This window comes from Impatiens glandulifera, chromosome 8, assembly GCF_907164915.1.
Source record: "Impatiens glandulifera chromosome 8, dImpGla2.1, whole genome shotgun sequence".
Lineage (NCBI taxonomy): Eukaryota > Viridiplantae > Streptophyta > Magnoliopsida > Ericales > Balsaminaceae > Impatiens > Impatiens glandulifera.
In genome coordinates, this window is record NC_061869.1 from 21,283,961 (window position 1) to 21,300,177 (window position 16,217).

General features: G+C 34.0%; 1 protein-coding gene and 1 pseudogene across 1 annotated transcript; both read right to left on the bottom strand.

The window, feature by feature from the left end:
- Positions 1–6,360: 6,360 nt before the first annotated feature.
- Positions 6,361–6,885, bottom strand: LOC124913166 (annotated as a pseudogene).
- A 2,119-nt stretch (positions 6,886–9,004) lies between these two features.
- Positions 9,005–11,034, bottom strand: LOC124912061 (1,4-dihydroxy-2-naphthoyl-CoA synthase, peroxisomal-like). Its single transcript, XM_047452617.1, has 9 exons — positions 10,722–11,034; positions 10,532–10,654; positions 10,316–10,417; positions 10,202–10,240; positions 10,026–10,124; positions 9,820–9,867; positions 9,625–9,720; positions 9,430–9,552; positions 9,005–9,344 (listed from the first exon to the last, which is right to left on the bottom strand). The coding sequence occupies exons 1-9, from the start codon at positions 10,968–10,970 to the stop codon at positions 9,228–9,230; spliced, it is 996 nt and encodes a 331-aa protein (XP_047308573.1). The 5' UTR covers positions 10,971–11,034; the 3' UTR covers positions 9,005–9,227.
- Between the last annotated feature and the right edge of the window lie 5,183 nt (positions 11,035–16,217).

Genomic DNA, 16,217 nt, shown 5'->3' on the forward strand with positions numbered 1-16,217 from the left:
TCCACATGCGGTTAGTCCCTTGGGCATCCAAACTTTGACAAACCGGACAGCTTTCTTTGCTAAGGTCTTAACCGTCCTTTTGGCACTCGGTCTTGGATACTTCGGTTTTTCTACGAAGGCCTTAAATGAGGGTGATTTGTAATTTGTCCTACGCGGTTGATGATTGGCTCTCCTATTTTTGAGCAGGTCGGCTTTTCTTTTCTCAGGGTCAAGCCACTTCTCAGAGGCGGTTGGACCTACATATGTTAGTTTTTCTGCCGTATAGTATGCGGTCAATTCCTCTTCAGCGGTTAAGGAACTTCTAACAAAACTTATGAGAGGGAGGTCGTTCTTTGAGAACCTTACTCTGTCTACGGGTTTATGGTCTTTGGATCTATCGTTTATGTATCCTAAACCGAACATGCAAGTAGGGTGTCTTTTGTAACTACACATCTTGTTCACCATATCACTAGATCTTTTATATGCGGCCATCTTATACTGGAGTCGGGCATTTTCTTCTTCGGTTAGTTCTCGAACTGGTTCACTAGACTGTTCGGTCTTGAGTGGTGGTTCAGGTGCTAACTCGGTTTCTAAGGTAGGAATTTCATCAGGTTTTATGATCTCTGGTTCGGTTAGAACGGGTATTTCCGGTTCTGTCAGAATGGGTACTATAGGGTCGGTTCTAAAATTGAGTTGCTTAGGTAACATGGCTAGTAGGTTCTTATACTCTTCTACCATATCATTCAATGCATTATATAACTCATCTTTAGTAAATTCTTCAAAGGGAGAGTCAAATACATGTTCCTCATTTGCCATGAGGCATGTGAGTTCATCATCACTGTCACTGTGAGCCCATAAACTTCCTCCATCATCGGCTATCAGTGCTTTCTGAACCTCACTTCCTTCACCGGTTTGTTGGTAGTTGTTTCGGTTATTTTGGTTATCCGGTTTCCGGTCATCCCTCCTCGGTTTTCTGCATTCCCACTTGAAATGTCCCAAACAGTTACAGTTATAACACCTTACATTGGATTTATCACCATAGTTGTAGTTTGTTGGTTGGCTTCTTTTCATGAACCTCCCAAACTTCTGTGCAAGCATTGCCATGGCATCCTCGGTGAACTGTTCGGCGGTTCTGATCGGTGCAGGTGCAGGTGCAACCGGTTCTGTGGATGTGATCAGTGCTCTGGTTGAGGTTGAGGCCGAGACTTCTTCTTCAGTCCTAGATCTCATTTCGAACTCATATGCCTTAAGATCTTCAAATACATCATGTAGTTTCATCTTACTTAGGCAGTTTGATTCCCTCATCACCATTGTCTTTATGTCCCACGCACTTGGAAGAGATCTTAAAGCTTTCATGATGACCTCCTTGTTGTCATACCTCTTGCCAAGAGTTGCTAGCTCATCTAACACACCAGTGAACCGGTCACTATATTCCCTCATTGTTTCTCCCAGTTTCATCTTGATGCTTTCAAACTTCTGAGTAGCTACCATTACCTTGTTTTCCTTGGTTCTTTCATTTCCCTCATAAATCTGAATAACCGCGTCCCATGTTTCCTTTGCGGTTTTGCAGTCTCTGATCTTGCAGTATGTGTTTCTGTCCACACTGTTGGAGATCCGGTTTCTGGCATGGTTGTCCAGGTTATTTCTTCTCCTATCTTCAGCTGTCCATTCCTTTCTGTCCTTGTTAATGATTATCGGTCCTTCGGCCAGAATGAGATCCATCTCATCATCTAAGGTGATTAAGTGTAGGTGCATGCGTGCCTTCCAGTTGGCAAAGTCATCACCTTCTAGCATAGGAGGCCTATCGAAAGACATGCTTGCTTGAGTATTGAAACTAACTGCTCTGATACCAATTGTTAGGATCTAGGTCGCGGCTGGAGGACCGGGGTTGGGCCGGTTAGCGAGTCTCACTCAAAGGGTGGTGATTAATCCTGTTAGAGATTAACACCGGGGTTTCAATACTACACAAACTGTCACAAACCCTTGAACTAGGTTCAAACGCGTAAGAGGTCTGTTTCAGGTTGAAGCAGCACACTTACAGAATAGGCAGAACCGGTTTTTAATAGGACAGGTTTGGAAATTGATGGGTCGGTTTTTGTGACTTGGTGATTCGGTTTAGGTGGTGTAAAGTCGGTTAAGGCGATGTAGATAGGTTAGTACAGGTCGGTTAGAATGTAGAACCAGCAGAAAGTAAATAACAAGACAGGTTTTTATGGATGTTCGGAGATAAAACTCCTACGTCACCCCTTCCTCTCGAAACCGCGAGAAGGATATTCACTAAGGAATACAAATACAATCCGATCGAGACTTATTTCCTGCTCGATAACACCCTTACAATTTACACCGAAATTGTAAAATACACACTTCAACTTTAGTACTTAGGCTTTTTCTAGAGAGAGCACTCTTATCACTTGTAGATTAAATGTTCATTGTATCCCTTGTCCCGTATTGTGTCCCACATTTACTCCTCTTCAGATGCTCCTTTTATAGGTGAAATATGCCAACGGTCATATTTCACTTTCTTGAATCTGATTGGCTGAGCAGAGGTTCAGTGATTCAGACCCTGCGGTCATCTATTCAGACCTGGCGGTCAACTTCACAGACTTGGCAGTCTGTTCTTCCAGTGTGTAAGACAAACCTACTAGGTTTGTCTTTTACTCAATGTGGTAACTGTCGGTTAGACAGTTGTCTGTACTTGGAAGATTTCCTTTCTGATTTATCCTGAAGTAGAAAGATCTTGTAGGACTGTCTTCTGCAGCTTGTAGACTTTCCTCAGACTTGTATGGATATGGAAATGTTCAGTCTGTTCCTTTGATATCATTCTCGACAGATACCCGAAGTATCTTCTTATGCTAGTCGGTTATTTGTCTTAACCGAATGTCTTCCGGTTATTGCTTTGGCTTCTGGTCGGTTAATGACCGACTGTCTGGTGTTTCCAGCCTTCTTTTGAGCGGTCATGTTTCAGGTCGGTTAAATAGCTTGACCGGTGAAGCTTCTTAGCAGGTTGAGTGATCTGACCGGCCGGTTTTCTCAAACCGGTTGGATTACTTTGACTTGTCCGGTTCTTTGTTCCTGCATGGAAGATTTATTTATGTTAAGTTATGTGAACTGGTCTAATTTTATCTAACAATTTCTCCCTTTTTGATTATTTTATTTAAAATTATCAAAATCATGTAAGATTGCAAACGTAGGCCGGTTCTTTATTTGACCGGATTTTTGAAACTAATTTGGGAGAATTTTTCGAAAAATTTTGAGAAAAATTTTGGAAAATTATTATCTTTTATCTTACCAATAATATCTTTCCTAATTAACTTAACTCTCTTTTTTCACTTTATATATATATATATCGAATTTGGAGACATCATCCAAACCTACAAGGAGGACGCGACGAGAACGTCACCAGAATGAGTGGGGGAGAATGTCACGGCGCCCTTGTCTTCCTAACGAAAGAGGCTTAATCATCCATGAAGGTCCCACCCAAGAAACATTCTAGAAGCATGGTAAGAAAGTATATATATTACATTAATCAACCATTAAATGTGGTAGTTGGTTAGTAAGTCATTAATGTGGTAGTTGACTAGTACACCATTAATATGGTAGTTTTCTAGTGTATCTTTAATGAGTTAGTTGGATAGTATGTAGTTAATGTAGTAGTTGGGTAGAGTCATATAAATACCTTAAAGGTAATACTTTATAAAGCATGTCTTACATTAAAGATCATTAAATGTGTTAGTTGGTTTGTAAGTCATTAATGTAATAGTTGACTAGTACACCATTAATGGGGTAGTTGATAGTGTATCATCAATGAGTTAGTTGGATAATATGTAATTAATGTAGTAGTTGGGTCAAGTCCTATAAATACCTAAAAGGTATTATTTGTAAAGCACAAAGTATTCAAGTGATATAATATTATTCAAGTGACACAAGAACTTTAGACATAGAGAGAGTAAGTTTTTACAAAGAATAATATTATATCACTTGAATACTTTGTGTTTTACAAAGTAATATATCTTTGAGATATTTATAGGACTCCACCCAACTACTATATGAACTACATACTATCTAACTAACTCCTTAATGGTATACTAGTCAATAGCCTCATTAATGATTACTAAATAACTACCACATTAACGGTTTACTAACCAACTATCACACTTAATGGCTCATTAATATAAGTCATTTTTTTCTTGCAATGCTTCTAGAATGTTCATTGGGTGTGCTTCATGGATGATTAAGCCCCTTAGGTTAGGAAGACAAATTCGTCGTGACATTACTGTCACGGGCTTAGTCTTTCCACCAACGATTCATGCAGCACTAGTTACGATCTTTGCAAGAACGAATAACTAGTCAGCCTTACTCGAAACAACATTTGATGTCTATTAGAATTGACACAAGAATTCTAGAGAGAGAGTAAACTCTTACAACGAATAATATTATATCACTTGAATACTTGGTGTTTTACAAAGTAATACCTTTGAGATATTTATATGACTTGACCCAACTACTACATTAATTACATATTATCCAACTAACTCATTAATGGTACACTAGTCAACTACCTCATTAATGATGTACTATCCAACTACCACATTAATGGTTTACTAACCAACTACCACATTTAATGGCTCATTAATGTAAGGCAGACTTTCTTAGAATGCTTCTATTATGTTCCTTGGGTGGGGACTTCATGGATGAATAATCCCCTTAGGTTAGGAAGACAAGGGTGTCGTGACATTCTCCCCCCACTTATTCTGGCGATGTCCTCGTCGCGTTCACCTTGTAGGTCTAGATGATGTCTCAAAATGCTACAGAAGTTTTGAGCGATATGCTAGTTTTCCAACCCGTTTCTTACCTAAGAAAGGGCTTTCGTTTCGCCTCACAAGACCCTTGTAAACTTTATAAAATTGTCTCTCTTGATGAAGGAGAAGTTTTACTATCACTCAGTTTCCTCCGAACTCCAAGTGTCTTCTCTTTTTGTCCTCCTATTTCCTCTACTTCCATTTCATAATGGATTGGACCAGTAACTAGGAACTCCATTCTGGTTTCAATTAATTATAGAGAAAGTAAAAGTAACGATCTTTTATTCTTAATTTGAATAATTACTCGATCTTTTTTCTAATTATAGGCTAAAAATGGGATAAATGATAAATTTAGGACTTGAACAGTTTTCTCAAATTTAAGACTCTCTTAATTTTTTGTCATAAAAAGAACTCTAGTTACACCATTTTGTTAAATTTAAGATTACACATTAACACCGTTAATTTATCTGCTAACTCTGTTAATATTTTATGTGATTTTGTTTTTAATGTAATTTATTTTCCAGTTCATCAATTCTATTTATTTTTTGAACTTCGAAAGCCCCTCCTCTCTCTCCTCAGTCGGTCTCTCCCTCTAAAATTGACATTTGATGAGACTTTCTTCTTCGTTGGGAGATGATAATAATGCATTGGTCGCTCATCAACGCTTCGTCGTGTTATTATGCCAATTCAATTTCACATTTGAATCGCGATGAAGATGATCAAACAAGTTCTGAAGATAAACTATATCGATATCGATTGAAGAACGTTGTACGTAATAAACATTCTCTCAGGATTAGAATTTTTAGACCGGATACAACATGATTAGATCATATCTTTTCTACTGTATAGATCCTTGCGTCCGGATCTCTCCGGTAGAATAGAAAGGGATTCTCACTATACGCATATATATAAACTGCTTTCTAGCCTAGTGGCAACAATAGGTGGATATCCCCCAGGCCTTCATGAGGTCCTGGATTCGAGCCCGTCAGGCGGCAAGTTCTGCGCCTGGTTAATTGGTTAAGTATGTTTGCGGGTTATGTAATTAACCCGCGGGAATTTGTTGCACTCCATAGGAGTAGCGAAACCCAGCGTTCTCAAAAAAAAACTATTCTAGGTTTTTTTAGATAAATATCTGACTTAAAAATGTTAAACTTTATAATTTTTTTATGATTCATATGATGATGATTCAACCTAGCATATAAAACAGATCACCAACTAATAAGCCTTAAATCTAGAAACGCATTATTCATAATAAAGTAAAACGATCCATAAAACGGAATTACATAATTAATATTTTATTTTTTTTCTATGATTTATAGAAACATTCAAGATAATCAAACCAAGGTTTATGCATAAATTAGATTGCTAGTCCATTGAAATATCAAGATAGTTGAAAATGGTCATAGATCTTGATCTTTTCCCTCCAAGTTGATACCAAGATTAAGATAGAAAACAAATCGATCTCAAAACTGAAACCAGACATAAAATAGAAGAATGATATATCCAAAATGAGAATTATCTAACAAATCAATTTGATTACAGAATCCAATTCATTTTAAAACCTAAAAACATGAAAGTAGAACTAAGTGCTAGTGAATTTAGTAACCGCCTTAGTGCCTTTAGATCGATACAGCATGCTTCGCAAGTTCACCTGGAAGAACAAGTCTCGCGGTGGTGTGGATTTTGCGAAAGTGATGGTAGGTTTCTTGTTGCATCGAGAAAGGCGAGATGATTCTTGCATGAGTTTCTCGAAGATATCGTCCATAAAACTCTTCATTATCACTGTCGGTTTGCTAGAGATTCCAACATCAGGATAAACTTGCTTCAGTACCTTGAAAATGTAGATCTTATATCGATACTCTTATTTAATTTCTTCTTCTTCTTCTCGACTCTAGTTTGATTCCTTCGAGATTTTCTTTTCTACTTTCAGCCTCTTATCCGTCGGAGTGGTCGATAGGGGATTATTTCGAACGGGGATAAGACTATAAACAAAATCTCTTGCGGAACATTGTTTCCAATAGGTCGGTAGAGAGATCAACAACGAAAATGAACAGCTGTTTCCAGAGTTTGTAACCCGTGGACGGGGATCTTCAGCTTCGTCAACCATTTCTGGAAAGAAAGTTGTGGAAGAAAGGAATAAAATGTTTTATGTGGACCAATGGATGACATGTAAATGAAAATATATTAAAAAATAAATTTAATAAAATTTAACTACAAATATTAACGACGCTAACGGGAGTCCTGAATATAAGAAAACATTGCAACGAGAGTTTTTTAAATGACAACAAATTAAGAGAGGCCTAAATTTGAAAAAACTATTCAACTAGAGTCCTAAATTTATCATTTATCCGGCTTAAAATATATTAGTACCAGTTGCGGAACGAAACAGGTTTCAATCTATTCCTCGGAAAATCAACCACCAGTCTCAATCATAGTTTCACATATTTCGTATCCTTCAACAAATCAATCACCAATCTCAATCGACCTCTAATCTCGTGATCTCACAATCATTTGTTACTGATATCTAATTTCTCGAAAACCACATCTCAATTACACTTTAACACGTCTCTTATCACTAAGAAAACAAACCACCGATCTCAATTTATTTAGCATCGTGACCTCACTTTTTGGTAAATCAAATATTTGTTTATATATTTTTACCACTTTCAATTGTTACCGGCCTATATTCGTTCGGCAAACCACATCTCAATCACACTTGGTTAAAGAGTTATATTTGTTTTGTTAGGTTGCAAATTTGAAACATACATATAACGTTTTTAATTTTATTTTTAACCGTTTTAAGTTTATGGGCGGGTCAACCCACAATCCGACTCAAATATCCATTTACTCTCACACACACATATATATATATATATAAATTAACCAAATCTCTCAACCCGACAATCCGGACATTTTGAAATTAAACATTATTATTATTATTATATACATATATTAGTTAGTTAAAAAGTTAAACTTATATTGTAAACGTTCATCAAATTTTGTGTTGAATTTAAAATATAAAATCTTATCAGTCTAATTGGTTAAATAGTTGTACTTGTTTTTGTTAAGTTACAAATTTAAAATATACCTATAATATTTTTAATTTTATTTTTAATCGTTTTAAATTTATGGGTGAGTCAACCCATAATTCAACTCTAGTATTCATTTACTCTAACTTATATATCCAAATTAACTATAACTCTCAAACCGACGATTTGAACCCTTTGAAATTAAACATTATTATATATATAGATATCTTATTCTAACTAAAAAATACTTAACAAATATTAATATAATTAGTCCTAACTTTATTATTATATGCTACTAATCATAAAAAAATTGACTTTTCTTTACATTAATTTTTATTTAAAAAAATATATATATTAGTCTGTTAAAAATTATCGTTCAAATATAAAAATGTTTTAATATTAACATATATTTGAAAAAGTAAATCTCAATTAGAATCTATTTTACAATAAATTAGAACACAAAATATACTTTATTTAAATTAATATTTTTAAAAATAATACATTAAAATATTATTATCAATCTCTTTACTAGTGTTATAAATATTCACTAATGTTTTTTTTATTCGTAAATACTTTGACACCCAAACTCTTTAACTAGAGTTAATAATGAATTTGAGATTATTCATATAATATAATATAATATAATATAATATATATATATATATATATATATATATTTCATTTTTTTCTACATGAGTTGGGTTTTGGGCAACTCAAAACTTGGAACGGAATATGTTTAAGAAGACAAGAACAACTTTTACAATCACTTATAATATTTTTAAAGATCTTTCGATACCGTTTGATTAATTTATTCGATTTAACTTATTTAATCATTCATGATTATAGATCTTAGAAATACCTTAAAAAGATTACAATTTTTTTTTAATAATCTTCATTAAAATTTTAATTATTGTAAATTTGTCATATTATTTAACATCTAAAATTTGGTATATTAACATTATTTTAAAAAAATAAAAATGATATGTAACTCTTTATTTATATTAATTATTATTAAATCTTTTTTTTTATAGAATGTCTTAAATTAAAAATAAAATTCCTAAGCTCAATATTTTGTAGGGATTGTTTTCAGTACTGTTTATTTGGATTTATCACTCATGGTTGAATGAGAAATAAAATTATTTTTAGAATTGGTTCATTATTCTGCCTTAATTGTATATAGAAAATAGTACAATTGGATGATGACAAGTTTATTTTATTGCAGATATTAATAAAACATAGAACCGATGTTACAATAGATCAACAAACATTAAGACTGAAGAGTAATAAATCTTCTTATTCCTTATTCCAGCAACAATCATAACCAGACAGACGAGGAAAAACAAAAAGATACAATGGTAACTAGAAAAACACGAACAAACAGCAAAACCATGTAAGGAGGAATGATCATTAATTGGTAAAATCATGGAAGACGAGGGAATCTTGAGAAATCTGGCCGTCTGTGTTCAACAAATGATTTCCTCCCCTCATTACCTTCCTCAGTTCCATAAAACATAAGTGTTGCATTTCCTGCAAGCTCCTGCTCATACATATGAACAACCAATTACCTTCCTAAGTTCCAAACAATCAAATTTTTTATAAAGATTTCATTTAATGATGATTACCTGAATACCAGCATGTCCATCATCCGCTGCATTAATGGCCGATTTGATCACTCGAATTGCAGTTGGACTGTTTCTGTTGATTTCTCTGCACCATTTGATGGTTTCCTCCTCTAGTTTCTCCAACTAGATAGATCAAAGATACAAATTTTGATTATAAAGTTCGATAATTGGTGTTGATATATATATAGTACATACCGGGACAATAATGTTAACCAATCCCATCTTGTCTGCTTCAATGGCATTGTAAAACCTTGCCAAGTACCACATTTCTCTAGCTTTTTTTGGTCCAATCTGCCCCATTGAGATATATATATAGTATCAATTATGGTTATTTCTAGGATTTTAGATTAGCATTAGACATTGTACAATATTCCAGGTCATAAAACTTACCAGACGGGACATAATGGTACTTCCATAACCAGCATCAAAGCTTCCAACCTGAAAAGAGCAGCCAATACAATGAATAGAAGAACTAGATAGTCAGGTATTTCATCCGGATGTGGCTCTCATGTTTGGATCCGAATTCAATTGAATTCTCCATTCACATCCCATATATGACTATAGAAATTGAAATGAGACTCGAGAAAAAGAGAAACCTTTGGTCCAGTCTGACCGAAAATGGCATTATCAGCAGCAATAGTAATATCAGCACACATGTGCAATATATGTCCTCCTCCAATAGCATAGCCAGCAACCTTGAAGAAAAGTAAACAGAGTATATTTGAATAAACTCATAAAAACAAGATAAATCAATACTAAGATGATGAATTACCATAGCAATGATGGGCTTGGGGCAACGTTTCATTACAATCTGCATCATATTAACAATCAAGAGATTAAGTTAGTTCAATACCATACTTTAATGAGTTTGATATGTCATTTTTACCTGAAAATCTAGAACATTGAGTCTGCCAAAGCTGTCATGATCCACATAACCTTCCTTCCCTCTCATTTTCTGATCCCCACCACTGCAAAATGCCTCATTGCCCTGTTTTAGAAGAATTTCAGTTTTGTTTGTTTAAGGAATGGGAAACTCAACTGTTCATCTCATAATCTTGTCTCAAGAACATTCAATGGGCTATTCATATATATATGTAAATACCTTTCCGGTTAAAATGATAACTCCAATGGTAATATCGTCTCTTGCATCGTTCAAAGCACGAGTAAGCTCCTTAATCGTTTGGGGACGGAAAGCATTTCTCCTCTCCGGTCTGTTAATAGTGAGCTACAGAAATAAACCGCAGCAAATCAGCAAATGAATGTGTATATTATTATTCCGATCGATCAAATACCTTTGCAATTCCTTCACCGACAGCTTTCTCGTAGATAATGTCGGTCCATTGTTTGCCGACTTCGTCGGTCGGGATGTTCTTCCAGACAGGTTTGTGAGTCGGGACTTGGCCGTGAACACGATTGTAACTATCGTTCGTCACAGAAATGCACCTCTGATGACCGATGAAGCCGCCAGTGCTGGGAGGGGCGGGGACTGATGAGTCCATATGGCCGGAGATTGAATCCAATCTTCTCTGAGCGTTCTCCATTTCTGTGTTGAATTTTGTTGAAGGTAGAGAGAGAACTGGAGAATGGAGCGGGTGCTAGATGAGAGATTTGGATGGGATTATTATAAGAGAAGGCCGCAAGAGTGAGCTGTGTGCATGACCACGCAGCCATGGAGAATCGGATATGACTTCAATTGTCCGAATTTCAACAACAGTCCGCCATAACCATATTTTTCAAAACAATAACTTTGTTAGGTATGGAAAATAAGTTGAGGGAGATGATAAAAAGGATATTCAGAAATTGCTATTTATTTATATTCATTTAGTTTTTAGTTTAAGATTTTTTTTCTTTAAATAATGTGATTTTTATAAAGTCTCAAAATATAATATTTTTATGTTTTTAGATTGAATATATAGTTTTTTTTTAAATTAAGGAGAACTAGCATAACACTGTACAATCATAATCAAAACACGTGACTTTTTAATATTTTAAGTCGACTCTTACCACTGAATTACTTTGATGGAGGTAATTTATGATTTTTATTAATTTAAGACATTCAGAAAAATATAATTATCATTAATTCAAATAAAGAGTTACATATATATAAAAAAAAAACTAAATAAAAAATTTAGATATTAAATAATATGACAAATATACATTAATTAAAATTTTAATAAAGAATATTTAAAAATCTTGTAATTTCTTTAACAATAAGTGATAAAGTATAGGAAATCGAACAAATCAATCAAAAGGTATCAAAAGAATTTCTACAAAATATTCTGAGCGATAATAAAAATTGTCATGGACCGATGATTTGTTAAGTAACGCCGAAAAAAGAGAAGTCAAGTGATAAGTGACTGTCTACCTATGTGATCAAACAAGTGAAAAAATCATAAAAATAATAGGAGGATACAAGTAGGACCTCAAACTCAAATTATGTTTTAATTACTCTTTATTATTATTGGAAAATAAAAAACAATTCCAAAATGGATAATTTTCTCTCATTTGTTGTTAAAAATGCGACAAACACAAACTCGAGAAATAACCAACAAGGCAATCGGAGGGTATGAGCAGCAAACGACCTATTAACAAATAATATTATTATTCAGATTATACAAATTTGGGATGAAAAATCTGATATGACTAATAAAATGTCACATCAACAAAACACAACACCAACTCAAATATAAGTGATGATAAAAAAAACGAGACACCCTCCAATGTTAAAGAAGTCATAAGTAGGAGATAATTAAAAAAAACAATATTTCAACTCTTTGAGAAGTATATTTTTTAGAGAAAATTTTAGTAGAGTGAAATAAACTTATAATTATAAATATTTTCTCTTAATTTAAGATATTTCAAATTGAGAGTTATGAAAGTGAATTTATATGTGAGAGAAATGATTGTGGGAGAGAATTTGGGATGAAATTTGAAAAAGGGAATTTGAAGTCGGCGCAAATTGATTCGCTAAAACATTAACAAATTTTATATCTCTCCTCATTGTTATCATTTTCTAACTAGTGATGTGGTGACACGTCATTCTCTCTCGTTCCCTCTCCAAAATTCCTTACACTATCCCTCCTTTTTTTTATATATATATATATATAATATAAAATAAAGTAGATAGATATTAGATATAAAATTATTTTTGAGTGAAGGATGAGCAATCACAAGAAAGTTGGATATGTATATTTTTTTTGGTTTGTTAAAAGAATGTTAGGCATGTATTTTTATGGTAAAAAAGTATGTATAGTTGTATACTTTATTATTATAACAACTAGCATTTAGCCTGTGCACGATTAATAATATAAAAAACCGTGAAAAAAACACAGATAACATTTTTAATTTTAATTTTAACCGTTTTAAGTTTATGCAGCCATGGAGAATCGGATATGACTTCCATTGTCCGAATTTCAACAACAGTCCGCCATAACCATATTTTTCAAAACAATAACTTAGTTAGGTATGGAAAATAAGTTGAAGTGGGGAAATTTGATGAAATGCCCTTATAATGTTTTTTTTTAAATAACCCAAGGGTGATAAAATTTGGAAAAATAACATTTATGGATGAAAATATCCATTCGTGTTACGCGAAGCCTCGTCATGTTACGCGAAACCCCCTCGCGTTACGCGACAGCACAATGAGATCATTTTTGCAAACATTATCATGTTACCTTTTCACGTGACGCAAAGTGGTAGTTTGGACTTTGTACATATCGAAAAGGTCATTTTACAAACATTATGAGGCCGGAGTCATTTTCCAAAATTCGATCATCATTAGAGTCATTTCGTCAAATTTCCCGTTGAAGGATAAGATAAAGAATATATTAAGAAAGAGAAATGATTGTGATAAATTTAATTGATAGAATAATGTGGGTGTAATTTAATTGTCTTAAAAAATAAAATAAATTTTTTTCTACTTTTTTTTATTATTTTTTTGTTTTGGGGGAAAAACGACTTAGCGTCATTTAATTAAAATTTTCAAAAACGGGAAAAAAAACCATGAGTTTAAGAGATCATTCTAGACAAACCCAGATTGATTTTGAAGTCGTAACATTCTGAATAAAAGTTAAAAAGCTAAAAACGTAAATGAATTATCTGATTATAATTCTTTCAATTCTAGTGAGTTCAAAAAACAGTAAATTCCAGTTCCTACAGATATTCTAGTTCTGCTCTGTGCTTGGAATTCTTCTCCACGTTCCCGCGAGGGCGCTGTAATCCGATACAATATCTTTCCATAACTCTTCAACGCTCATGCGGATTCTGCCATATACCCTTGCATTATGTTCTTACGAAATGTTATACACCACTGCTCCAAAGCCGCACTTGAACACGCTTGTTGTAAATCTATTTCCCTTGACTTTGAGTAGTGTCGTTTTTTTTTATTTTATTTCATTCTCTCGGAAAACTGATCAGCTCCAGAATTTTATAGAATCTGTCCGAAAGCTCCAAAGCAATACAACAGCTCCTGAATGGGTGATCTATGATTTCTTCATTTCCTCTACATAGAAGACAGTTCTCGTCCGGGATGCTCATATACTTGCTGATACGATCACAAATGTTGAGTCTTTCCCAGAAGGTAAGTCATAGGATGAACTGGTGTCGAGAGATAATCTTCGTTGACCATACAAGAGGAGCCCATTCTACTTTCTGTGTTTTTTCCCGGGTTACCTCCCATATTTTCTTCGATACCAGCTTCCCATTGTCCTCAGCTTTTCATTCATGAATATTCGATATGTCGTGTAGTTGTATGTTACTTATATGATCAAGTATCATCTGTCCTTCTGGATTTCTTCTCAGGAGTGAGTCTCAATTCTCATCTTTAATGTCTATGATTTTCGCTTTTACGCAGTCCCTTCTGATATGGGTATTTTGAAACTCCTCCTTGTGGATGATAGGCTAGTTTTCGAACCAGAAGTCGTACCAGAATAGAGTGCATTTCCCATCCCCTAGTCGGATGTCATAAAGATTTACAATATCGCTTCTTAGTTTAAGAATCTTTTTCAAAGACTAGCTCATACCTTAATGAATTTTGCAGATCCAGATGTTAGTTTCGTATTTTATAAACTTTGTATGCACTCATTTGATCCATAGTGACTCCTGATTGCGCTCCAAAGCCCACAGATACTTGAAGGTGAGAGCTTTGTTCCACTCGATACAATTCTTCAAACCGATGTCTCCCTCGTCCTTCGGTTTGTAGAGAGCAGTCCATTTAACTTTCTTTCCTCCTCTTCCGCTACTGCCCCAGATAAATTTCCTCACCAACGTATCGAGCTCCTTCATTACCTTCTTCGGAATGACCATCTGTTGCGTCTAGTAGTCAACTATGCACATGACCACGGTTTTGATAAGTTCAATCCTCCCTGCATAAGAAAGTTTTTTCGCTGCCCAACCAAATATCGTGTTTTTTACCTTTTCAATCAGCGACTTGTAGTGTGAGATCTCGATCTGCTTCGCGGTTAACGAAATTCCTAAGTACCTTACAGAAAAGCTGCCTTCCTTGATGCCCATGATGTTTAAGATGTCCTGTTTTGTTTCGTCTTTCACGCCTCCATAAAATGCCACACTTTTGCTTTCATTAATAGTTAAACCTGTAACCTCATAAAAGAACTTTAGTGCAGCCCTAATAGTTTTAATGGAATCAATGTCTGTGTGCGCTAGAATGAACAAATAGTCAGCAAAGTATACCTCCTCTACCTCACAGAATGGGTGAAAGATGTTTGTATTTTTTTTAATTTTTTTCTAACCAATAAAGTGATATCACGTCATTATTTATCCTTCCCTTCACTATCACTCTTCATTCAGATATTGTTATTTATTTATATTCATTTAGTTTTTAGTTTACGATTTTTTCTTTAAATAATGTAATTTTTATAACGGCTAAACATAAACTTTTTATTTATTGAATTTATGATTTTTTTAATGAAAGAGAACTAGTATGAAATCCTACAACCATGATTAAAGATACGTGACTTTTTGGTCTCTTAATCCGACTTTTACCACTAGACTACTTTGATATGTAATTTATTTTATTTTTTTATAATTTAAGACATTTAAAAAAATATATAATTATCATTAATTTAAATAAAGAGTTACATATATAAAAAAATTCTAAAAAAACGTTATAAAAAAATTCTAAATAAAATTTAAATGTTAAATAATATGACAAATATATATTAATTAAAATTCTAATAAAGAATATCCAAATATCTTGTTATTTTTTGAAGGTGTCTTCAAATATATGTGTTGAGAAAAAGTAAAAACAAAGTAAAGAAAATAGTTAATTAAGTAAGAAGTAATTAATTTAGAAATAAACAAAAGCTATGAAACATTAAACAACAAAATTCTAATAATGTTTAGAACATAATTTTGATGATGTTTAGTTGTGAATAAAGTTAAGTTGTCTATTTGGTTTTGTGCGGGTGCATTAGACTATGCTAACTTAGACGTGGTCTAAGCAGACTAATTAGACGAAGTTAGACGTGGTAGTCTAACTCCATTAGATTTGGTCTAATGGAATGCGTAGTTAGACGATGACATCTAACTCCATTAGACTTGGTCTAATGGGATACATAGTTAAACGAGAACTTTTAACTCCATTAGACTTGGTCTAATGGGATACGTAGTTAGACGAGGACTTCTAACTCCATTAGACTTGGTCTAATGGGATGCGTAGTTAGACGAGGACGTCTAACTCCATTAGACTTGGTCTAATGGGATGCGTAGTTAGACGAGGACGTCTAACTCCATTAAACTTGGTCTAATGGGATGCGTAGTTAGACGAGGAC

Bases quoted from the DNA above. Each gene is read 5' to 3' on its own strand.
- LOC124912061 (XM_047452617.1), bottom strand. From the start codon at position 10,970: ATGGAGAACGCTCAGAGAAGATTGGATTCAATCTCCGGCCATATGGAC. The intron at 10,655-10,721 runs GTATTTGATCGA...TTATTTCTGTAG, and splicing joins TCGGTGAAGGAATTGCAAAG to CTCACTATTAACAGACCGGA. The intron at 9,345-9,429 runs GTAATCATCATT...ATGTATGAGCAG, and splicing joins ATGGACATGCTGGTATTCAG to GAGCTTGCAGGAAATGCAAC.